The sequence below is a fragment of the Euphorbia lathyris genome, chromosome 5, assembly GCF_963576675.1.
Source record: "Euphorbia lathyris chromosome 5, ddEupLath1.1, whole genome shotgun sequence".
Taxonomy (NCBI): Eukaryota; Viridiplantae; Streptophyta; class Magnoliopsida; order Malpighiales; family Euphorbiaceae; genus Euphorbia; species Euphorbia lathyris.
Genome location: NC_088914.1, coordinates 30162353 through 30186835, shown reverse-complemented (window position 1 = coordinate 30186835; position 24483 = coordinate 30162353). Strand labels below are relative to the sequence as shown.

At 41.8% G+C, this 24483-nt stretch overlaps 1 protein-coding gene across 1 annotated transcript; it reads left to right on the top strand.

Moving 5' to 3' along the window:
- Positions 1-21639: 21639 nt before the first annotated feature.
- LOC136230372 (uncharacterized) lies at positions 21640-23254 on the top strand. The gene is made up of 3 exons (XM_066019428.1): positions 21640-21958; positions 22747-22871; positions 22970-23254. The coding sequence occupies exons 1-3, from the start codon at positions 21699-21701 to the stop codon at positions 23005-23007; spliced, it is 423 nt and encodes a 140-aa protein (XP_065875500.1). The 5' UTR covers positions 21640-21698; the 3' UTR covers positions 23008-23254.
- Positions 23255-24483: the final 1229 nt, after the last annotated feature.

Sequence of the window (24483 nt, the reverse complement as noted above, 5' to 3'; positions counted from 1 at the left end):
GGATTGTAAGTGATTCTCTTATTTTTACTCATTGTGTAATTTTTGGGGTTGGTTTTAGGCATGTGCTTTGTCTCAACTTTTGTGTTACTGCACTTTTTTGTCCTAATGTGCTGAAACAGTTTTTTTGGTAAACTTGTATGTGCTGCTGCACTTATTTGGATACACTTGTTTGTGCTTATGCACTTTTTTGTTTAAAACAGATGTGCTTCTGCACTTTTTTAGGTACACTTGTTTGTTGTGATGCACTTTTATTTCAAACAGAATTACTTATAAAGTTTTTTTGGTACCAATTACAGTATATTTTTGTTTCTAGTTACCAATTACTGTGTAATTATAGGCATCATATCTTTTAATTAGGTATGCGAACTCTGTGATCCTGGTCTTCGGAGAGGTGCTTTAGCCTGCCGATGGCTCGTCCCTGCGCCGGGAATGGTCCCTGCGGAAACTCCGACGAGCAAGACAGTTAGAGGTTCAAGAGAATATATTTAATGTAAGGTGCAAGTGATTCAAGAGATTACTTACCCCCTCCTTCCAATGTGAGTTGTGTATTTATAGAGGGTGTTTGGGCCATGGGCCCCTCTGCCCGCTTGGGCCTTCTTGGGCCCTTTATTCATATCCCGAATCAAGTAGTCCCCCCCACCGAAGAGCTAAACCGAGTATTTGATGCGAGAAGATAGCACGGTGTGCCCGTTCTCCGTAGGGATACCTGGTGCTCAACCGCAAAGAGGGGCTGCTCGGATAGATGTGAGGAAAAAACCTTTTGCTGCATGCGTGCCTTATTCTCAGTGCCGCATTGATTGCACATGTGCTTTTAATCACTCGTGCGCCGTAAAAATTCATTGCGAAATTACAACTGTGCCGGTGCCTTGATTCCTCCACCAACTATAAATATTAGGGGGGGGGGGAGAGACGAAATCTCTTCTTCTTCTTTCAAACTTGTTTGAGGAAAAAATTGTGCTTTTGTTCTGTCGCTTTCTGCGATTGTGCCCTCCCATATCTACTTGTTCGCGTGGTAAGGATCCGGCGGTTTATCCGACATCCGTTGTTTCGTCAGGAGTTTTCTTGCTTCAGAATCTGTCGTATCTTTGGTGAGGTTAGTCGCACCATCCCTTAGCTTTGATTTTTGCATTTTTCTTGCTTTATTTTGACTTCGGGGTAAGGGTATTATGTCAGAGGGTTCTTCACGGGGAGCCCTAAGCAGACTGCCGCCGGTTGCCCCTGGTGACTTCACGCTCCGAGAGTCTACGCGGACGCGATCGGTGTCGCGAAAAAGGCGAGCTGAAAAGGGGGGTGAAAATAGCACGGCGGGTGGAGTGGTGAAGAAAAGGAAAATACCTGTTGATCGCCCGCTGCCCACCGTTGATCGTCCAGCCGGAGGTGTTGCCGCCGGTGTGTTAGAGGTGGTGGTGGCCGTACCGGAGGGTTTAATCACTGTAGAGCGGCCTCTTGCCGCGATTTATGAGGAAATGCGCGAAAGAGTGTGGACGCGAGCGCCTGGTCCTGCTGGAAGCGAGGGTAAATGTTTTGAAAGAGTCGAGCGTCCTAGGAGGCCGGAGTCTCTTGTTGTCGAAGATGCTCATAGTATAATTGTTGCAGAAGACCTGCCGGCGATCTCTGCGGTGTACCGACTCGGGGAGCCCTATGAATTAGTGGCTTTGAGCGAGGAGACCAGAGCCCATCATGCGTGTCGTGCGAACGAGCTCATTATCTACGAAGAGCAATTAGAGTCGGGGATGCGGCTTCCACTCATGCCTTTCTTTGTGGAGGTATTGAAGGAATACGACTTGTGTCCTGGGCAAATACATCCGAACGGTTGGAGAATGATGGTCGCCTTCTATTCCTTGTGCCGTTCTGCCGGGTACCGAGCCACAGGTCTAGTTTTCCGTGAGTTTTTTAAACCGAGCAAAGGGCAGAGATCCCAACATGTCACCTTCTCCCATCAGAAATTCAGAGTGATGGGTGGTTTGAAGGATAAACTGTCCGAATATCGTCACCGCTTTTTTCTGGTAAGGAAGCGCGATGGAGATTTTCCCTTCCGGGTCATGTGGAACGACGACCCCATGGACTCCAGTCGGTGGTTGAAGACCCGACCAATGCTCCCGTTCGAGGAAAAATTGGTGACGCATTTGAAAGGTCTCCCGACGGATAAAGACCATAAGCAGGACGTAGATGAGCTAGTTCGCCATTTTCTTGCGGCTGGCTACTATATCTGGAATAAATGGCGAATGGCTGACATCAGAGGGTGGTCGGCTGCGGATTTTGAGAAATGGAAAAAGGGCTATAACTTCAAGGCTGGGGAGCTGGCGGAATTAGAGGCGATCTCCGTGAACGTTGCCGTCGTAGGTGAGGGGCTGGGATTTTTTTCTACCTTGTGAATTATGTAGTATAAAATGTGTTGTTCGTTAGTCGGAAATCTGATGCTTCTCTTTGTGCGTATGCAGGTCCAGGAGATCCCCGTGTCAGTATGGATTTTGATCCTAACGAATTCAGTGTTGGTCTGGAGACCGCTGACGAGGCATTCGGAGGAGCTTCGGGTTCATTGGTTTCATACTCTTCGCTCGAGGATGCGAACCAAGTGGTGCAAAGCATGGGAGGGGTTCTCGATGCTCGGGAAGGTGCTGACGGGGAAGTTGATGTCCCGCAAGGAAAACCTGTGACTGATCCAGCTGCCCAGGAACCTGAGGGAAGTGTGGAGATGATCGCTTTTGACGAAGAGACAGTTGGTAGTCCGAGCCGTGGGGCGCTCGCTCGGAAAAGAAAAAGGGACACGGGGAAAACCGTTGTTGAAGATGTAGTTGGGGAGAGACCTGCTGAGGAAGGCATTGCTGGGGCCAGCGAAGGTGTCGAGAAACCCTGTTCTGACGGTGCGAACCAGATGTCCGCTGATGTGCCGGATCGGGTAGGGGATCATCCGGAAATGGTCAAGAGAATGGAAATGAAAATTTCCAAATTCAGGGAGTATGTGATGAACCTGTCGGTGCACTCTGACATGATGACCTCCGATCTGGCTCGCGCGATGGCCCGTGTGGCCCGGGTTCCTGGCGACCAACGGTGGATGGATGGGGCTTCGAAAATGAACCTGGGCCTGGAGACCTTATCGGCCCTTGGTGTGGTGAGTTTTCCTATTCGTGTTCTCAGCCTTGTGTTATCTCTTGCAAGTTTCTTTTTTATCTTCACTTCCGTTCTTATATGCAGTCTATCCAGAACGCAACCCGAGTTTTCGACATGTGCGTTAATGATGAAAATGCTTTTCGTAATATGGAAGAGGGTTTGCGAAGATCTATTAGCGATCTTGAGGAGGCGAACAAGAAGTTGGCGGCTGCGCGGGAGCTTCTAGATCGTCGCGAGGCTGAGATTACCGTTTTGTCGGAGAAGCTGAAGGTAGAAATAGCTGGTCGAGTGGAACTTTCTCAGCGTTTGAAGCAAGATGTCGAGGAGATCTGTGCGTACCGGGTGCTGCTAAGGATGGCAGTCGGGTGGACTCGCCGGGTAGCGGAGATTTTGAAGGAGAGGACGGGACGCGCGGCAGAGCTGGTCGAGGAGAACGAGTCTCTCAAGCGACAACTAGAGACTGCGCGCAAAGAAGCTGCTGATCTTCGCGCTCTGGCTGGTCAACGCGAGGAGAAACTTGTAAAACTAGACCGCATGATGCTAATTACCGCGGCTCATTCTGCGGGTTACAATGTTCCTCCGGAGGTGATTTTCGCTCCGAACATCTATGACAAGGCTGCCCAGGCGAAAGCTGTTGAGTTTTGCAGTCGTTTTAAGAAGTAATAGGGAGTCTGTACTGATTTTTTGTTTTTCCAAGATGTAATGATGATTCGTACAATTTGGATCTTTTTTGGGATATCATTTTGCACCTAATTATGTTCTGCCTGTTGATGTGATTGTTGTGCATTGTGAAGTCTTTTATGTCTTTTCCTTGATTTTCTATAAATAGGGGTTGGATTATTGTGGTATGGACTGGCAACTTGACTTGTTTTTACCATTTTGCTACCTTCTTGAGATAATCTGTTGGAGAATGTCGCTTCGGGATGTCGTCGATCCGGCCCGGGTGTTGGAAGTTCAGAAGGCCATATCGGTGATGTCGCATCCTTACGTTTACTGCCCTCCGTCTGAGGAGAATGATACGGAGAGAAAAGTGAGGTACTCATCCCCTGTCTGGCTGAACCGGGACTGGGCCCCACAAAGGAGAAGAGTGGATAGCGAGAGTTCCGTTCCTTACACCGGATCTGTCACCGACTCCTGTGAGGTTGCTGTCAGCGCACTTTCTTCCACGGAAAAGAAAATTTGGTCTCATGAGGGCATCAGGTACCTTCTTCCTGATGAGACTGTCGCCCCGGTGCTCAATCCGCATCCTTCTTAGATCAAGAGGCTTCTAGCAGACGAGATGGAAAGGGTGCTGAATTTGCCCCATGAGGTGGAGTATCACCGGGTAGGGCGTCATGCTTCCCCCACGCGTCCTTATGGACCGACTTTCGTCGATCCCCTCAAACCGCGAAGCGTCGTTTTCCTGGAATTTGCGAGGCAAGGGAGCCTGGGTCCCGTTCCTGCCAACCCTAACCATCGCGTGACCCACGTGGGCAAAGCCTGTTTGTATCATAGGCAAAACGGCCATAACACCGATGAGTGCGTGGATTGGAGAGCAATGCATCAAGATTTGATGGATGAGGAGGAAATCCCGGACCCTGATCGTCCGAAACCTATGTGAATGGTTTGTATGAGGTCCGGCTTGGTGCGGCCTTAGTAGCTTCTGTAGTGTCTTTTATGTATTTCTTGTTTGAGATGTAAGATCGTTGTTATCGCTGTATTTTGCCGTTTTATTGCAATGTGTTGTGAAATGTCCTGAAACTTGAGTTTCTATTTTACGTCTGTTCGAGATTTTTGATATCATCGAATGCTTGGTTTGGCGGAGAACGTGATAGTGGTTTTGTTCACCTAGAATCGTTAACTAAATGACAGACGATGAGGGAGGCGTTCGATGTGATCGAAGAGCCTGATCGATGAGCATTTTGAATGCTTAATTGGCGGAGAACACGATAGGGTTCTGTTCGCCCAGAATCGTTAACTAAATGATAGTTAGACGATGAGGGAGGCATTCGATGTGATCGAAGAGCCTGATCGATGAGCATTTTGAATGCTTAATTGGCGGAGAACACGAGAGGGTTCTATTCGCCCAGAATCGTTAACTATATGATAGTTAGACGATGAGGGAGGCGTTCGATGTGATCGAAGAGCCTGATCGATGAGCATTCTGAATGCTTAATTGGCGGAGAACACGATAGGGTTCTGTTCGCCCAGAATCGTTAACTAAATGATAGTTAGACGATGAGGGAGGCGTTTGATGTGATCGAAGAGCCTGATCGATGAGCATTCTGAATGCTTAATTGGCGGAGAACACGATAGGGTTCTGTTCGCCCAGAATCGTTAACTAAATGATAGTTAGACGATGAAGGAGGCGTTCGATTGTGATCGAAGAGCCTGATCGATGAGCATTCTGAATGCTTAATTGGCGGAGAACACGATAGGGTTCTGTTCGCCCAGAATCGTTAACTAAATGATAGTTAGACGATGAGGGAGGCGTTCGATTGTGATCGAAGAGCCTGATCGATGAGCATTTTGAATGCTTAATTGGCGGAGAACACGAGAGGGTTCTGTTCGCCCAGAATCGTTAACTAAATGATAGTTAGACGAGGGAGGCGTTCGATTGTGATCGAAGAGCCTGATCGATGAGCATTCAATATATTGTGAAACATAGTCCGCGTATTATTGATAATATCTTTTTAAAGTTTGGACATTCCAGCTATTGTCGTAAACTACCCCCTCCAGAGAGGCAATTTTATAAGCTCCGTTGTGGAGAACAGTGTCGATCTTGTACGGACCCTCCCATGATTGGCCGAGCTTTCCTTAAGCTAATGGGGACTGCGCAGCTACGGCGTCTCTGAGCACAAGGTTCCCGACCTGAAAAGTGCGTGGACGAACCCTTCTATCGTGATACCGCGCGATACTCTGCTTATGGGCCGTAATGTGTAATAGAGCATCAAGGCGCTCTTCTTCGAGTCGGTCACCGGCTTCCTTCAGCTCTGCACTGTTGTCGACTTCTTCAAAATTGGCCTGTCGAGTGGAGCGAAGAATGACTTCAGATGGTGCCATTGCTTCCGACCCGTATGCGAGAAAAAAGGGGGTGCGCCCTGTCCCTATGTGCGGGGTAGTGCGGTATGACCATAAGATTGCCGCAATGTGTTCGGGCCATGCCCTGCCTTGATCGGTTAACCGTGCTTTGATCCCTCGAAGGAGAGTTCGGTTGCTTACTTCTGTGAGACCGTTGCTCCGAGGGTGAGCTACCGATGTGTATCGGCCCTTGATACCCCAGTCCGCGCAAAAATCGTGAAACTGACCACAGTCGAACTGCTTCCCATTATCGGCGATGAAGGAATGGGGGACCCCGAAATGGTAAATAATAGCTCGTTTGAGAAAGTTGATGACGTTGTCAGCAGTTATCTTGGCTAGGGCTTCAGCCTCGATCCATTTGGTAAAATGATCGACTGCCACAACCACGAAACGCTTTTGCGCTAAAGCCATTGGGAAAGGGCCGAGTAGGTCAATGCCCCATACTGCGAAAGGCCATGGTGTTATGATCCCCTTGAATGGGGCCGCCGGGGTATGATGGGTATTGGCGTGTAGTTGACATGCCTGACAACTGCGGACCAAACGCGTTGCGTCGGAATCTATGGTCTGCCAGTAAAACCCCTGGAGCCGGGCCTTTTTTGCAATTGTTCGGGCTCCCTGATGCGAGCTGCAAACACCTTGGTGAATTTCCTTCAGACAGTGATCTCCCTCCTCCTCAGATATACAACGCAACCAGGGATGCGTGGCCGATTTGCGGTAAAGTAAGCCATTTTGTAATGCATAACGCCAAGAACACCGGACAACTAGGGATGCCGCTGTCCGATCTGCTGGAAGCGTCCCATCCTGAAGGTACTCGATAATCGGGCTTCTCCATCCTCCCGCCGCGGCGTCCGCAGAGTCGATCTGTAGCAAATTCTCAGTGCGAAAAGCCGGGGCGCTCGCAACCTCAATCAAGGTGAGCGGGTCACTAGACTGTTCGCCTGCCGCAAGAGCAGCGATAGCGTCTGCCTCCTCGTTCTCTTCTCGCGGGACTAATACCAGATCCAGGGTTACTCCTTTGTTTTTCAGATCATTGAGTAGGGACGTGGCGAGGGTCAGGTATTGACACATTGTGGGGTCCTTTGCTTGATAAGCTCCGCTGACATGGCTAACGACCAGCTTCGAGTCCGAGCATATTGTCAACTTGCCAGTGACCATTACTTTTGATAGTCGGAGGGCGGCGATTAAGGCCTCATACTCGGCTTGATTATTGGTAGTCGGGAAATTTAATCGGACGGCGTAACGTAAATGGAGGTTGTTGGGTCCTTGGATGGCTACACCGGCGCCTGCCCGTCCGGGAGCATATGATCCGTCGATGCTCATTGTCCAGACATTGCCCGAGCGAGCTGGCGTTGCCGTAAGTTCGGCGGTAGCACGGTCGGAAAACTCGACGATGAAATCGGATAAAGCCTGAGCCTTGATCGTCGTTCTGGGCTCAAAACGGACGTCGAACTGGGAGAGACGAACGGACCAATTGGTGATGCGCCCGGAAACCTCTGGCCTTTGGACAGCCTTTTTTAGCGGATAGTTCGTCCTGACGATGACCGTGTGTGCTTGAAAATATGGTCTCAGGCGTTCTGAAGCTTGTGTGATGGTGAATAGAGCTTTTTCCACCTTGAAGTACCGGATTTTGGCTCCCTTTAGCACTCTGCTCAGGAAATATATCGGAAAAAGCTCCGTCCCTTCCTCCTGAGTTAAGACGATGGCTACTGTTTCATCCGTGATAGTGAAATACAAGTGAATATCCCGCTCTGGCTTTGGCACCGAGAGTAGGGGGGAGTTGCGAGGAAAGTTTTTATGGCGTTGAACGCGGCTTGGCAGTCAGTCGACCACTTAAAGGGGTGCTCCTTCTTGATTGCTTTATAGAACGGGAGACATCGCTGAGCCGAGCAGGATATGAAACGTCCCAGTGCGATGATTCTTCCATTGAGCCTTTGCACGCCTTGTAGGTCGCATGGTGGCTCCATTGCTAAAATGGCCTCTATTTTCGCGGGGTTAGGTTCGATGCCTTTTTCCGATACCACGCAACCCAGAAACTTCCCATTGCGAATTCCGAAAAAACACTTCTCTGGGTTCAGTTTGAGGTTATAGGCTCTGAAGATTTTGAATACTTCTGCTAAATCTCGCGAATGGTCGTCCTCTTTGGTGCTTAGGACCACCATGTCGTCGATGTAAACCTGAACGGTCTTACCGATGAGGTGGGCGAACATCCTATCTACCAAACGCTGGTATGTGGCCCCTACGTTTTTTAAACCGAAGGGCATGACATTATAGCAATATGTTCCCTCGTGCGTAATGAAGGAGGTCTTTTCAGCGTCGGCAGGGTCCAGAGGGATCTGCTGGAAACCTACGATGGCGTCAAACTGCGATAAGATCTTTCGACCAGCCGTCTGATCTAGGAGTTGATCTATGTTAGGCAGCGGATAAGAATCCTTGGGGCAGGCTTTATTGACATTCGTGAAATCTACACACATTCGGTACTTTCCGCTGGCTTTCTTTACAAGTACGACGTTAGAAAGCCAGTCCGGATAGTTGACCTCGCGGATAAATTTTACAGCTAGGAGTTTGTCAATTTCTTCCTTCACTGCCGCCTGCTTGTCTTTCGCATGCACTCTCATCTTCTGCTTGATAGGTTCGATGGAGGGGTCGATATTCAGCTTGTGCATCGCTCTCTCAGGTGCGACCCCCGTGATTTCCTCGGTGCGCCAGGCGAACACATCTGAATGCTCTTTCAGGACGGCCTTTATTTCCTCGGCTAGCAGGGAAGCGAGCTTCGTTCCTATTTTCACCATCATGCCATCCCCGAGGATACAGTCGCCGACTGGTTCAATGGGTACGGGATTGTAACCCCTCATGTCCATCAGCCCGTCCTCTAAGTAGAGCGTTGTTCGAGGTTGAGTCGCCTCCCACTGCAGCTTTTTGGCTAGCATACGGTCACCCTGGATAGAGATCCTTCCACGGGGGGAGGGTAGTGTCAAGCATAACTTGGAGATATCCACCGTGGCTCTCAGGGCGGCCAGGAGAGGCCTCCCGATAATGGCATTGTAAGCTAGGGGGATGTCGACCACTACCCATTCCGCGGCCTGCTCGACCTCTTCCATCTCTTCGGCCAAGCTAGTCGGTAGTGTTATAACTCCTCTTACTGGTACCTCGATCTCTGAAAGGCTGACCAGGGGGAAAGTCCCCGCCCGGAGGGTAGTACGAGTATTTTTCATAGCGCGGAGTGCCGCCTATGTGAGCAGGTTTACCAAACTCCCGGTGTCGACAAGCACTCGATGAGTTTTAAAACCTGCGATGCTCACGGTGACCACAAGGGCCTCCGAGTGACTAGTCCGGAGTGGGGGCTGTACTGTCAATGTTTGTCCGATCGCCTTTCTCTTTCGGGAGCAATCGGGCTATGCGGAAAACGTCGGCGCTCCCTCCCTGATTACATGTATCTCTCCATGGTACCTTGGCTTCTTCGATTCCTCTGCTCGCCCCATCTCCCGTTGCTTCGGGCTTTGCTCTCTTTGCCTACTCGCCCTGGGCGGCGCCCCCTGCTCCGTGATTCGCTCGACCTCTTTCTGTAGCTGAAAACAGTTATCCGTAGAATGTCCGGAGGATCTGTGGTACTTACAGTACTCCTTTTCTGCTCGGGTTTTGCCCTTATCACTGACCGGAACCTGCTGTGTAAACCGACGAGGCTGATGCTGAGTGGCGTAATGGACCTCCTTGCCCCTGGACCGGTCCCCCCTTCGCTCTGGGTTGGTGCGCTCGGCCCGGGCCGGATAGGGCATCGGAGCCTCCCTGCGGACTCGGATATCCTCACGCGATTCCGGGATCACTCTGCTTCTTTCTTGCTTCTGCGTGTCACCCTTGGCCTTATCCTTCTCTGTTTCCTCATATCCGGCCGGTCGGTCACAGTCATCGTACCGGACAAAGGTTTGTGCCATGGTCATCAGTTCTTCGAAGTATCTAGGCATCTTCCGGAAACACTTCTGCTTGAGAGGCTCGCAGGTGGTCCCTTTTGCTAAGGCGTCGTGGGCCACCTCAAGGTTGAGGCCCTTGACTTGCGAAGCCATGTGATGAAACCTTGATAGAAAATTGCGCAGAGGCTCGGTCGTTCGCTGCTTAAGGCCGTTGAGGTCCGAACTGATTTTCCTAACCTTTGCCGCTGCGGCAAAACGAGAGAGAAAAAGGTCTTTTAAGAGATCAAACGAATCGATAGATTCCGGGGCAAGTCCCCAATAGCATTCCTGTGCGCTGGAGGAGAGAGTGGTGGGGAAGACCTTGCACATGATGTCTTCGTCCTTTGAGTATAAATTTATGGTACTCATGAATGACGCCACATGATCATTAGGGTCCTCGGTCCCTGAGTATTGGGCCAGTGGAGGAGCTTTCTAGTCGCGCGGGAACCTCTTTTCGATAATCCTCTGCACCAATGGTGTTTTGCTGGATGTGATGCTGCCTCCCATTACGCCCCCGAGTGCCCTTTTGTCGAGAAAACGCTGAATTTTTAGCTCCAATAACTCTTCGCTATTTGTGGCCGTGGCTCCCGCTCCTCGCTCCTCGCCTTCTCTGGCGACTCCGGTTCCAGCTTCTCTTCCCGCGATGATCGCTGCTTCCGGGGCCCGCTCTGGGACCGCTCCTTCCCTCTGTAACTCTGCTGCTTCCTTGAGGTATTGCCAAATTTTGGCGTTTTCCTCCTGCAAACTTCTCTGCTGGTCGATGATCTTCATTTGAGCCGCCGTGTGTACGGCCTGCGTCGTCTGAAAACCTTGTATTGCGCTGAGGAGTTGAGTGGCGTTAAAGGCCTCCTCCTCCTCCGGGCCTACTTCCTCCATCAAAGGCCCAAGGTTTTTGGGGGATATCGGAAGGCTCTAGACCACGCCTCCGGCGTGCGTCATGGAGCTGGTCGCTCCAACTTCGCGAAGCACCGTTGGTGCCGAGTCATTAGGGGTTTCCATCTTGTCTGAAGATCCGGAGTCACTTGCAGTCCACGCTCACCGCACCAAATAATTAGGTATGCGAACTCTGTGATCCTGGTCTTCGGAGAGGTGCTTTAGCTTGCCGATGGCTCGTCCTTGCGTCGGGAATGGTCCCTGCGGAAACTCCGACGAGCAAGACAGTTAGAGGTTCAAGAGAATATATTTAATGTAAGGTGCAAGTGATTCAAGAGATTACTTACCCCCTCCTTCCAATGTGAGTTGTGTATTTATAGAGGGTGTTTGGGCCCTGGGCCCCTCTGCCCGCTTGGGCCTTCTTGGGCCCTTTATTCATATCCCGAATCATCTTTCATTGATTTGTTCTCTGTCCGCTGGACACAAAATAATCATATACCATGCTTAGTTTTTTTTGCCAAACAGTTTGTTGCTTAGTGAACATAATGTAGTTATCAGCGTGCCATGTTTAGGTACCAAATCTGGAAAATTATTTATAGGTCCCAACTGTAATTGAATCAATATCTCAGCCAAAAAAAAAAAAAGATTCAATTTCATTGAATTCATATTTCAGCAACAAAGATACAAATCCATTCCAATATCCCAAGATACCCATGACACATTACATTCTGATAAACCCATATACAATAACTAGTACAGACACAAACATTACAACACCAAATTTCCAGCGTTTAATGCATCCTTCACCAGTTGTTCCTCGTTCTTTCTCCCTCTGTTCTCTTTCTTTTTCCCTCTGTTCATTTTCGATCCTGTCAAGCTTCCTCAAAAGGCCAAGAATAACATATTTTGCTCGAGGTTGCATCGGCTGATCAAACCAAACAAAAAATTTGCATGCATTCCGTTGCTGCAATATTGCAAGGTCATGACATTGGTAATTTAAAAACACTGATTTCAACCAAAAAACTTAAATAAAAAATAACCCATATGAAGCTCAAACCCTAATTACTTACCCCATAGTTCCTGCAATTGAAGTATCTTCTGCCAGGGTTTGAATCACTCCACGAAGTTTTTAATGGAGAATCTAACCCACAATCGCATATGTACCTTCTGAAATTGGATGAAGTCGATTGTGACATGGAAGACATAGTGAGTGAAAGAGAAAGAGAACCCAGAGATAGAACCCTGGTATAACCCAGATAGAACCCAAAGATGGAAAAAGAGAACTATTGTGTGAGAGAGAGAGATAGAGAGAGAATACACGCCAAAGTGAGGGGTTGGAAATAGAAGAGAGAGAACCAAATATCTATATACATATATATATATATATTAATAAGGGTAAAATGGGTAGAGAATTATTGAGAAAGGGGAAGGGAGAGAGTCATCCGGTCAAATTATGGGTAGAGAATTGAAGTTCAGTGGCCACAATGTGAAAATTGGTATAGTTCAGTGGCTATGGGTGTAATTTACCCTATTTGTTTATTTTATAAACTAATCCTCTTATTATTTAACTATGACAAATAAACTCCAAAATAAAAACAAAATATCAAATTCACCTTCTATTCATTCTCCAACATTTCTCTAAACACACACATAATGAAATGTAGTTATTGCAATGAATTATGGTTTATTAGAAGAAATTTTGTTGCCTGCTTACGTTCATGCTGGTTTCGATTTTTTTTTCTAAACAGACTTGGAGCTAGCAGAGACCGTGAACCCAGAAATATGTGAGTATTATTTCTTTTCTCGCTTTATTGTTTTGGGAATTTTTTTTGCAGAAGTTTTACTTTCATCACTTGCAGATTAATCAGAGACAGTTCATATCAAATTCCAGCTAAAGAAAGAGTGCTCCTTTGGTGAGTAGTTTGCTATAGTAGGGGACGATCTAAACTTGGGCTTGTGGAATCCTGATAATTCAATTCCATTGAACTGGTCTAATGATCATGTTTGGACTTGAGCTGGTAAGTAAAAATTGGTAAACTGATGTGTCAAAATGTTTGGAGGTTGGTCTAATTTGAATTTGTTCTGTTATTTCAGCAATTTAAGTTCATACTAAAAGAAATCACTGGAAGTATTGTGTGGCAACCAGCCCCACACTGCACTCTCAATACTTGGAAAACTAACAATACCATTGTTGTCTGTGAAGATTGGGAAGATGCTATGTAACCCCGTCCCGAGTCACATTGAAAACACATAGAAACCAAGCAATTATCATAATTATGCACAAACACCAACATAATTACATAAAGTCTTCTCATTTATTTCCGTCTATCAAAATCTCATAACCAAATGGCTAATAACCAATCAAATATTTTAATCGTCAATAATATTCACTTAAATTTAGGGAATTAATCCAAACCAATAATAAAATAAATCACAATGAATGTGTATGAAATTGTTAATGGGAATGAGACGTTTGTGCTGGCTAACCTGAATGTAGGGTAAACCTAAAAATCTAGCGAATAGGAGAACCTCTGAACCTAGCCTGAAATTTTCAACATGGCAAGGGGTGAGCTGCCTACTCAATAAAAATAATTACCTATATTTATATACATAAAAATATATATATACATATGTGTACAATTAATTTCATGCATATTAGATTTAATAAATCAAATAATCAAACCATCAGTACAATTAATTTCATGCATCTTACATTTAATTAATCAAACAATTAAACAATCAATCCCTCAAGAATAGAATATAAACAAATCATCTCGTATATGACTCAATTTACTTCAAACAACAAAATTAGCATTTATTATCTTTATTTTTAAGGGCCCAGCTAGACCTAAGTGAAATATACTCAATGGTCTCATGGTTAACAATATTCCAACATAGGCGTACGTTATACGTATCCTTTCAACCTCATAATAATTATCTCAATAATACAGTACTGCTATCGCCTCCAATTTCAGGACACAGTACAAGCTCAATAACACCCTACCCAGGTGCCTGTGATCACAGTATCAACAAACCTCCAGACCATTGAATATACCCACCCAAGCTAGTTATTTATGTTTTGTTCTAACTCAAACATAAACCAATACAATTTCATAATTCTTAATCCCCTGAACTCATATACATTCTCATTATATAAGGGTATAATTTCTCAGCTAATTAGACAACATTTGAATCTCCAATCTCAAATCACCATATATATATAAATCAAGTAACAAATTAAATGATAATTAAATACTCAACATTCATTCAACAGACATTTAATTATCAACATCTCAATAGGCACCCACATAAATATATATATATATATATATATATATATATATATATATATATATAAATATAAGCAATTAAGTTTACCTTTCGTCCAAAAAGCTAATTAAATTATTCGGGTACTAATTGACTCGTTCCTGGCTTCTTGGAGGTTCGCCGGAGCGCGGTGGTCGGCTGCCGGAAGTTCGCCGAAGTTGTCGGAAGCACGAATCAAGACTATCATCAGATAACCAATGATCATGGGAGTCTAAAAGTGCACTCCATTCATTATTAAAATCGCCTACAAGGTCGGGATCTAATACTTGGTGAAAAAGACCCGTTCCAATCACCAAATTTTTCGATCAAAAAAATATCAATAGTGGTCTTAAAATGTTCCTCACAAAATTAGGAATTTAATGGTATAACTTTCGTCTCAAGAGATTGCCGGAATATGGAGTAATGAATTAAAATAAAGTGGAAGAAAATAGAAAATCGGAAGGAAGAAGATGGGTGCAGCAAAAGAAAACCACTGCTAACATAATACTGAAACTAATTAATCTCTCTCTGTGATAAGAATACTAAAACTAGGTGCCTTCTATGATTACTTTGTTTTTGACAAAGTATTATTATTTGGTGTGTTTTCACCATTGAATGGTGGATTAGAAAATTAATCCAATGGTGAAAACACACAAAGTAAGGCTTACTTTGTTAAAAAATAAGTAAGCATATCCTTTACCTTAAAACTAATATTAATATAATAATAATAATAATAATAAATAAGATATAATAATAATAATAATAATAATCTTATAACTAACAAACAATTTATTATTATTAATAATAATATATTAATAATAAAGTTAGTAGGATACACTTAAACTACTATAATTTATAATATATATTATAAATTTTATTTGAAAAATAACTCTATAAAATTACGGATGTTACATGCTAGTTCTCATAGATTTGTGAACCACATCATTTCATCTAAGGTTTTTTTAGAGAGAGAAATAGAGAGTGTGGTTGAATGTATTTAGAAAAAGAATGAAAATTAATTAAATAAAAATTTGAGAGAGAGTGGCAAGAGGAGGAGGTTGTGAATTTGATATTTTATTTTTGCTTTAGGATTTGTTTGAGATAATTAAATAATAAATGATCAATTTATAAAATTAATAAATATAAAAATAAAAATAGCTCTTTACCATTTGACTTTGACTTTTTTTTAACACCGTTAGTTAGTTTGACGTCTTTACTAACAGAATGAACCACAAAGTACCCGTTTGTAAACTTTTAAACCACGTAGTTGATGTTTGAAAACGACTCAAACCACATGTTTTATTTTTTTACTTTTCTCTTTAATTTATCCATGGATAATGATTGTGTTGTTATGATTAAATAATTAGAGCATTCAACTTTTTTTTAGGAATAAGGTTCAAAAATACCCTTAAGATAGACAGTCAATAGTCATAATACCTCTAAAGTCTAAAATGGTACAATTAAGGATCCATGGTTAACCTATTGATTCAATTTTATTCATATTAATAAATCTTAATTTACATGTAATTGCTGTTTGCCAACTCACAAGGATATAAATTGATTAAATGTCAATTATACCCTCACCCTTTCATCTTCGTTATAAAGCGATGTATTTTGAATCAACTTTGTAGATTCAAGCATCCAGATTCATCAGACGTATGAGTATGTTTCTTCTTTTTTGTACCTCCATGAAGATTGAACTAATGTGATTAAGTGTAAAGCCATAGAATTCACAAATCTAAAATTTCACCCAAATCTATTAATCGAAAAACCCAAGAACCCTAATATAGTTTATTTCACTTCTTCGTTTTTTCAATTCACTTTGATGTTCTTTTTTTCCTGCCGTTCACTTTGATTTTTGCTGGAAAAAAAAGACCTCTATCTATATAATAGCAAGTATTTCTTGATCGTAAATGATGATATTGAACTGAAAGAAACTCAAGCATTTTGATTTTTTTTATTTGTGCAGCCACCAAGTAAGAACAAAGGTAACTTTCTTAACTTTTTTCTTATGTGCAAGGATTTAGGTTGAATATAATAATATTTTTTTTATCTCACATAAAAAAAATTAGCATAGGAGTGAGAGTGAGACTTTTGCCTTTATATGTGTTATTTACTTTAGGCAGATGTGTGATATTACTCGAATGAGTCCAAAAGTGTAGTTATCTTTTAGTTAGTTATCTTTGTTCACATTTTTTAATGGTTACTTTGTTTGTAAAGATAGTTAGTGGTCCCAATTTTATATGTATAAGCCATTTGTGCACCATGTTTCCTCTCAAGGTGTTATTATGTATTATATGCCTATTGTTGAAATGCATTTAACTTCATTTGGACCTGATGCAAGTTTTTATTTGAGCCTAGTTTAGTGCATATGTAGATTATTGGCTCACAAATTAATTTTATTATTTATAATTTGCAGAATGACAACTTGTTGTGATTTATACTTGCACTTTGGTGGCAAGTGGATACTAATGCCCACAAGGCAGTACATTGGAGGTAATGTGGATATTGAATTCAAGTTTGACATGGATTTTCTCATCTATAAAGACATCAAAGACAGATTACATTGATGATTTGGGGGTGTAAGGACATTTAACATCTATATTACTTAAATTTGGGGAAGTCTTTGTCTAATGGCTTAATGTTAGTTGAAGGTGATAAAGACATAAGATCAATTATGGGGCATGTTACAGAAGGCAGAGGAACTGAAGTACATATCTATCCATTTGAGGTGAATGATATTCCATTTTATGAGCATGAGAAAAGCATACAGCCTAATAGTCATGTGAAATCAAATCGCGATAATAGAACATGCAATGAAATTGTTGAAATATTTACACAATCAAGTGCATCTCCTATGTTAGACGAATTGGATGAAATAGAATCAAGCCAAGTGGATGAAATATTGAAATTCATATGAAGGACACGATGGTAGTGAGGGCAGTGATGATAATGAAGAAGATTATGATAATGAGAAGTACGAGTCTGGTGAAGCTGGTGTTATAAATAATCTGATGGGGAATGAAGTAGCTATTAAAAGGCTTTGTTTAAATAAGAAATTCACTTTCGAACTTGGTCAAACATTTGCAAATGCTAAGGCCTTTCGCTTGGCTGTCTCCAAATATTCAGTTCAAGAGGGATGCCTATTAAAAGTGATCAAGAGTGATAAAAATAGAGTTAGGTACCACTGTGAACCTCTACTTGTTGTTTTAAATTATATGTTGTTAAAGATGGTAATTATGATGAATTTGTGGTTAGGACATTTGTCCCAAGTCATGAATGCACTCGACAATATACTAACCCCAGAGCCACAAAATTGTTTTTAGCTGAATATTTTAAGGAAAAAATTAGGGGAAAACCTGAGTATTCAATTAGAGATATGAAAGATCATGCAAATGAAGCATTAGAACTAGAAGTGACACCTAGTATGTGCAAGCTAAGAGGGCGATCATTGAAGAGTTGGATGGGGATATAAAGAAGATTACTCATGTTTGGAAGCATATGTGAATGAGTTGATTACAAGTAATCCAGGTAGCACATTTGATTTACAGTTTTCAAGAGAAGGTCTCAAAATTGGCAAAAGAATATTTTGTCGATTATATCTATGCTTTGATGCGTGTAGAAAAGGATGGATGGATGGATGTAGGCCAATAATTAGCCTTGATGGTTGTTTTTTAAAAGATATATGCAAAGGGCAACTACTTGTGGCTGTGGGACACGATGCAATGGATCAAATGCCGATTTGCACCGTCTTTTTATGCTTATGAAATTAGTCTTTTTATTTCCTTAAATCAAACGTTGATATATGTGAAACTGCTTCTGATTTGAGCTGTGTGTTTTATGGTCACTGGTCGGTGTCCTTAAGATCGTTTTGGGTCTCTAATGACAGGATAGGGAAGAGGAAGATGGCTTCTGGGATAATTTCTGTTATAGGATTTATTGCAGACTGAAAATTTGTGATTTCTTGTGGTGACCTGTTTGGATTAATTTAGTAAAACTCAGATTAGGCCTTGAGTATTCCGTTTGATTTTGATAAAAAATCATATGTAGACTTTGAGTTATTCCGTTTCATAAAAATATTATTGGACTTGAGTGATAAAAATCATATTAGACTTGGGTTGAGTTCGGTTGATAATAAAAATGATTCGTTTAGTAAAAATGGATTCTTTTGGCAAGAAGAGTCGTGTTAGAGTGGAGTCAAATTCGGTGTGGTAAAATGATCCGATTAGTAAAAGATAGTCGTGTTAGACATCTTAGTTTGATTCGTATGAATCAGACGTTTAAGTTGGAATCTTTTGTAAAAGGGTCGCATTAGATCTTGAGTCGAATTGGTTCGGTAAAAAGAGTCCCTTATAATAGGAGTTAGGTTAGTAACCACTATAATTACATAAATAAATCACCTTATACAAAACTTATTTAGTACACGATTATGATTATGCCTATAAATTATGTGATAAATGTATAGTTGAAATATGAAAGGTTAAGAGGTAAAATAAACCATCTATATTCTTCAATTAAGAAGCAATAAGGAGAAACGAGAATATGTATTTAGAACTACGTGGCTTTGATTCTCAATTTGGAATTATTGAGATACGTAGGAAGCTTGATATTATAATATTATCAAGTCCAAGCCGAATCGGTAATTATGTTCAATTAATGGTGAGAAAGGTGATAGAAGCCATTTTATTAGAAATTAGAATTGTAATTAGACCCATTGACGTCTGTTGCTTTGTTTCATCGTCGTATCTGATGCCAGCTAAGGTCGGGTGTGACAACTGTTGTCGAAAAAGAGACCAAGGCAAATTGGGAATGGTTTTTGCCTCACTTGATAGAAGATCTGAAGCTGCAAGATAGGACTAATGTAACACTGATGTCTGATATGCAGAAGGTAAGTAATTGAATTTATTAATTATGTTTGTCTCTTTATACAATTAAATATGCAGAAGGTAAGTAATTTAATTATTAATTATATTTGTCTCTTTTCCATGTATGTAGGGTTTGCTCCTTATTGTAAGTATGCTACTCCCAAGGGCAGAACATTCGGCCTTTATGGTCGGGATTCCTCTTGATCCTTGGCTTGGCATGGGGATCCCTCATCTTTTCAGTCGTGCTGGCTTTCTCAAAGCCAATCCTCCACAAATCGTTCCTCCCAAACCTACCTTTGCGCAGATTGCAACACCTAAGTCGCAGTCCACTGTTTTCGCTGCCTTGGTTTCTAACGATGGAAAATACAAATTGGTCAAAATTTCTCAAACGGCTTATAACAATCGTGTTGTGCAATGCGTTTTTTCCCTCATCGGATGACTTACCCTTAACAAAGGGGATCAACCAATCAAACTGCCTGACTTGAAGGCCAAGTTATCTGATATTTGGGGCATTAAGGAGGACTAGAGGTTGATGTCCCTTAGCAGGGGGTATTATCATGTCTTTTTTAACCTCTCAAACAACGAAGGAGATGGTTTGGGGCCGTGGAGTTCTTAGCCTCAAACCTGGGACCTTCCGGCTTCAACCATGGACCACGGACTTCAAACCCACTAAACAGAAAGCTACAACTGCACAAGTTTGGGTTCGCTTAATGGAATTTCCATGGGAGTGTTGGGACGCGCAAATTTTAGCGGACATTTCAAAATGTATTGGGGGTCTCTTAAGGATTGATAGGGCCACCCTGGAAGGAGACTTCGGTCACTTTGCTCGTATCCTTGTGGATATCGATTTATCTAGGGACATTCCTTTAGAGGTTGGCATTGAACGTGATGGGTTCAAACAATGGATTAGCTTGGTTTATGAAAAATTACCTAGCTTCTGCCAATTATCTTCTTCAAATGGTCATCTTCATTACACTTGTCGAAAGAACAAAAATCCGGAACCTATTGGACGCCCTGAAGCCCCTAAACACAAGAAAAAATTGGTTACAAAGTCAATTACTCCTACCGCTCGGCAAGTGGCTGGTAGGCATTTGTCTCACAGTCCCACTTGCCCGACCAAAGTCTGGCGTGAGGTTCAAAATGATATTATTCCAATTGAACGTTCTTTCTCGAGAATATCGAGTGCTCTTGCCCCTGACCCGGCTGGTGTGGTTATTCCGCCCGAGCCTTCTCCATAAACGCAACCTACTTTGATCACTCATCCTCCTGAAGTTGCAGCTCCTGCTTACGAGGATTTAATTTATTCTGAAAACAATGCTCCTGATCAGACATAGCAGGTGGTATCATATAGGAAAAACATATCTCTCTGCGAGATGAAAAGGGAAGCCCGCTCTCGTGCGAGGAGGCAATCTGAACCCCATTATACATGAAAGTCCTCTACTGGAATTGTAGAGGTATAAGGAATGCAAAAACCCATAATTTTCATTATGATTATTATTCTAGAAATCACCCGGACCTTGTTTGTCTTGCTGAGCCGATGGTTAGTTTTGATTCTATTACTTCGTCCTTTTGGTCTTACCTTGGTTTAGATCTTGTTGCTCTCAACAACTGGTCGCCCTCAACCATTTGGGTTCTTTCTAGACAAACTGTGACTATTCATCATGTAATTATCCGTGATCAAGAGATTGTTTGTGATATTATCTTGTATGGGAAATTTCATAACGCCTGGTTTGTGTATGGCAGTGTTTGGTCAAACCGTCGTCGAATCCTTTGGGAAGACACCTTTGGGGACTTCTGTGAATCTTCTTTCTCATCCTCAAGCTTAGTTCTTGGTGACTTTAATGTCGTTCTGGGGGCTCATGAAAAATCTGATTGCCCTCCCCCTCCTCGCCCTTACGCTGACTTCTGTAGCTTCATCGAGTCAGCTGATTTACTTGATCTTCCGCACTCTGGCCTTGATTATTCTTGGACAAATGGTCATTGTGGTTCCGCTCGAATGTGCAGCCGGCTGGATAGGGCTCTTGCCTCTGAGGCCTTCCTGAATATGTGGGAATTCGTCTCTTGTTCTTTACTTCCTTGTCATCTTTCTGATCATTGCCCCCTTCGTCTGGAATGTAAGCTGAGTGGTATTCGTCCTGCGCGTTTTCTCCTATTTTACCCTAATACATAATTGAAGTTTGTAACCCCAGTAAGGTCCTTTAGGTTTTTTATTAGGTAATGTTAGGAGGTATTTAAGCTCCTACTTTTGTAAGGATGAATGTCTTTTTCAATCAAAATCCAAAATTCCTTTGGAAATAAGGGTTCTAAATTTTTATTTGGGATTAATTGCTACTAGTTTAGCTAGTGAAGAGATTAAAATCAACTTCATCATCACGAATCCGTATCAGAATAAGGGTGTTTTGGATAAACAAGTATTGTAATTGTCTAGTTTGATGCAACAAGTTGTAACGAGTTTAAAAATGTAAATAGTACTCCAAATTAAACTAGTTTTGTAAAAACCCATCATTTAACATCCATCAGAGCATACCCTAACTCATCGATGGAGTCCACATTCAAATTCCGGCCATGCTCCCACCATCGCCACTTGTATCACCACCACCATCATCCCTGCTGCCACCACCACCACCATCATCCCTGCTGTCACCACCGACACCACCACCACCACTGCAATTGCCATCATTTATGCCCTAGGATTGCTTCCCTTTCTCTACACCCACAATCTAACTATTATTCTGCATCGCAAATTGACTTGAATTTGCAGCCTAATTTTTACAAGGAAACTCCTGCCTCTGTCGCGCAGTAAGTTCACATTCTTCTCTGTCCTTCCTAATAATATTTTCTTAATTTCTCATTTCTTACTATACCGTTTTATCTCAAGAATTACTTACTCGCCTGCAAGATTTTCGTTCTTAAGCTCCACAATTGTCCGGCAATGGTTTAGTTTTTTTTTTTTATCTAGATACGCAAATTTGTAATAAATAAAAATAAAATTTCATGATGAGCCTTTATTGATTTTACCAAATAGATTCTGCGATTCTATATATAGACGAACAACTTTCGCTGTTGTTTCTAGGATGAAAATTAGGGCAGCTACAATTTTTGGAGGCTTTCTTCAGAGTTCAGTTAGTTAATTAAGGGCCTTGGTTGAATATGAAGATAGAAAAATCATAGGAAGTTGTTGTTCTTGCAGCGTTTGAGTTTAGTTTGATATTTATTCAGATTGATTCTTTTGATTTGTTTCTGCAATGTTTTCTACTTCAGAGATGATAAATGATAACATGCCTCCAGAAGCTAAAGCATGCTCTGGGCTTTTGGAGCTGTTATTATGATTCTTTGATTAAGATTATAATTATGATTAATTGAACACCTTTACTGCATTAGTAATTGGTATTAGCTCAATTGATATAATTTTTGGTAATTACAGGTCCCTCATGGGGTCAAACCCTCATAAGCTTCATAACTATCCTTGCCAAAAATAAAATGAAGTAAAATCAATGTCTTTGCTCATCTAAGATAAATGTAGTTATTTGCTCATTTGTAAGTTGTTGTCTTGTGTTTGCCTATCCTTGATGTCACTCAACTATTAGGATATCAGAAGAGCCAAAGCAGAATGAATTAGATAATGAGGATGAAGATGAGGACGATCCAATTTTTGTTCTAACTGATGAATGGAGGGAGTACTTTGCCAAGTCTGAAGCCAAAAGAAAATTAGGTACTTTACTTGTATGTTTTTTGTATCCTCTGTTTGATGTTGTAAGTTATATGAGCTAGACTAGGCTGCTACTGATAGTTGAATCTTATGTTGTCCAGATAAGCAGCTGGCTAAGAAAAAGAACAGGCAATCATAGAGAGGAAAAACAGAGCATCTACTCTAGCAGCTGCTGCTTAATACTGTGGGAAGTCATTCTTTTTTCAATCTCCTATGACCAAAGTAATATTCTTGATGATATAAAAATCAATTTTTATAGCATTCTAATTGGGAATGGCACCTCTCCCAAGTGATGTCTGGAAGTATAAGGATGTAGTTTCCATAGTTGAATGAATCATATACTTGGTTTAATCAATATTATCTGAAGCATACCTCTCAACTTTTTATATTCTCCTGTCTTCAGTATGCTTAATATTTTCGTCCTGGCATGGCATGGCATGCACAGATGTGCTCTTGGCATAACCCATAAAAGCAATCAATCATTTTTTGTGTGCTAGTTAAGGTAAAAAGATGTTATTGCTAGATATATGAGCACACAGGCTTACTGACAAATCCAAGCAATTCACTGTTATGGATGATGGCAATTGCAGTGGTGGTGGTGGTCAATAGGGATGGCAACGGGTTGGGCACCTGCAGGTAGTGTAAGCCCTTACCCGTTTATTTTTTTAATTACCCGTACCCGTTCCATTACCCTAACGAGTATCTTTTTGCATCCGTATCCGTCCCATTTAATTCGCGGGTACCTTTACCTGTTAAGAATCAATAAATAAAACAAAAAATATTGCTAATTTAACAAAGTATAAATTTAAGAGTTAGGCTATGCTTACTTTGTTTTTGACAAAGCCTTACTTTGTTTTTTCCACCATTGGATGGTGATGAACTTTGACAAAGTAAACTCATCCAATGGTAGAAAAAACAAAGTAAAGCTTACTTTGTCAAAAACAAAGTAAGCATAGAAGGCACCATTTAATAAATCATCTATCTAAAAATTAAACAAATTGAACATTAATTAATCAGAATAAAGTAGTTTAGCGGTATCATTCAATGGTTAAAGAACAAAAGGTTGAGGTTTAAATCTCATTTACATCTTAAAAAACAATAATATTTTTTAATATATAAAAGAGTTATGACGGGTAACGGGTATTGGATACCCTGGGAGTATTTCTATATCTGTCTCATTACCCTAATGGATAATGATTTTGATTTCATACCTGTCTCATACCTCTTTAAATAGGGTACAGATAGTCCTATTAGGTCGGGTACAATATCCATTGTCATCCCTAGTGTTCAAGAATTCTTGTTTAGGCAATTCATGCTATCGGTATATAGTGTTTTCCAACCCATTTCCCAATTTTTTTCTACTCGAACTCTCTTTTTGTATCGCCACAATGAATCTTCTCCTAAAGCATTATTCTATTTTCACTTTCCAAACAATTCATTTGAAATGATAATATTTTATTATTTATTAAATTAATATTCACGTATTATTTATATTTTTATTAATTTAATAAAAATATATATTCAAAATTAAAGATTTATCATGTTTTATTAAAATATATATAAATAAATTAACATTTTCAGTTTAATTAATCTATCCAAAATTAAAATTTATCAT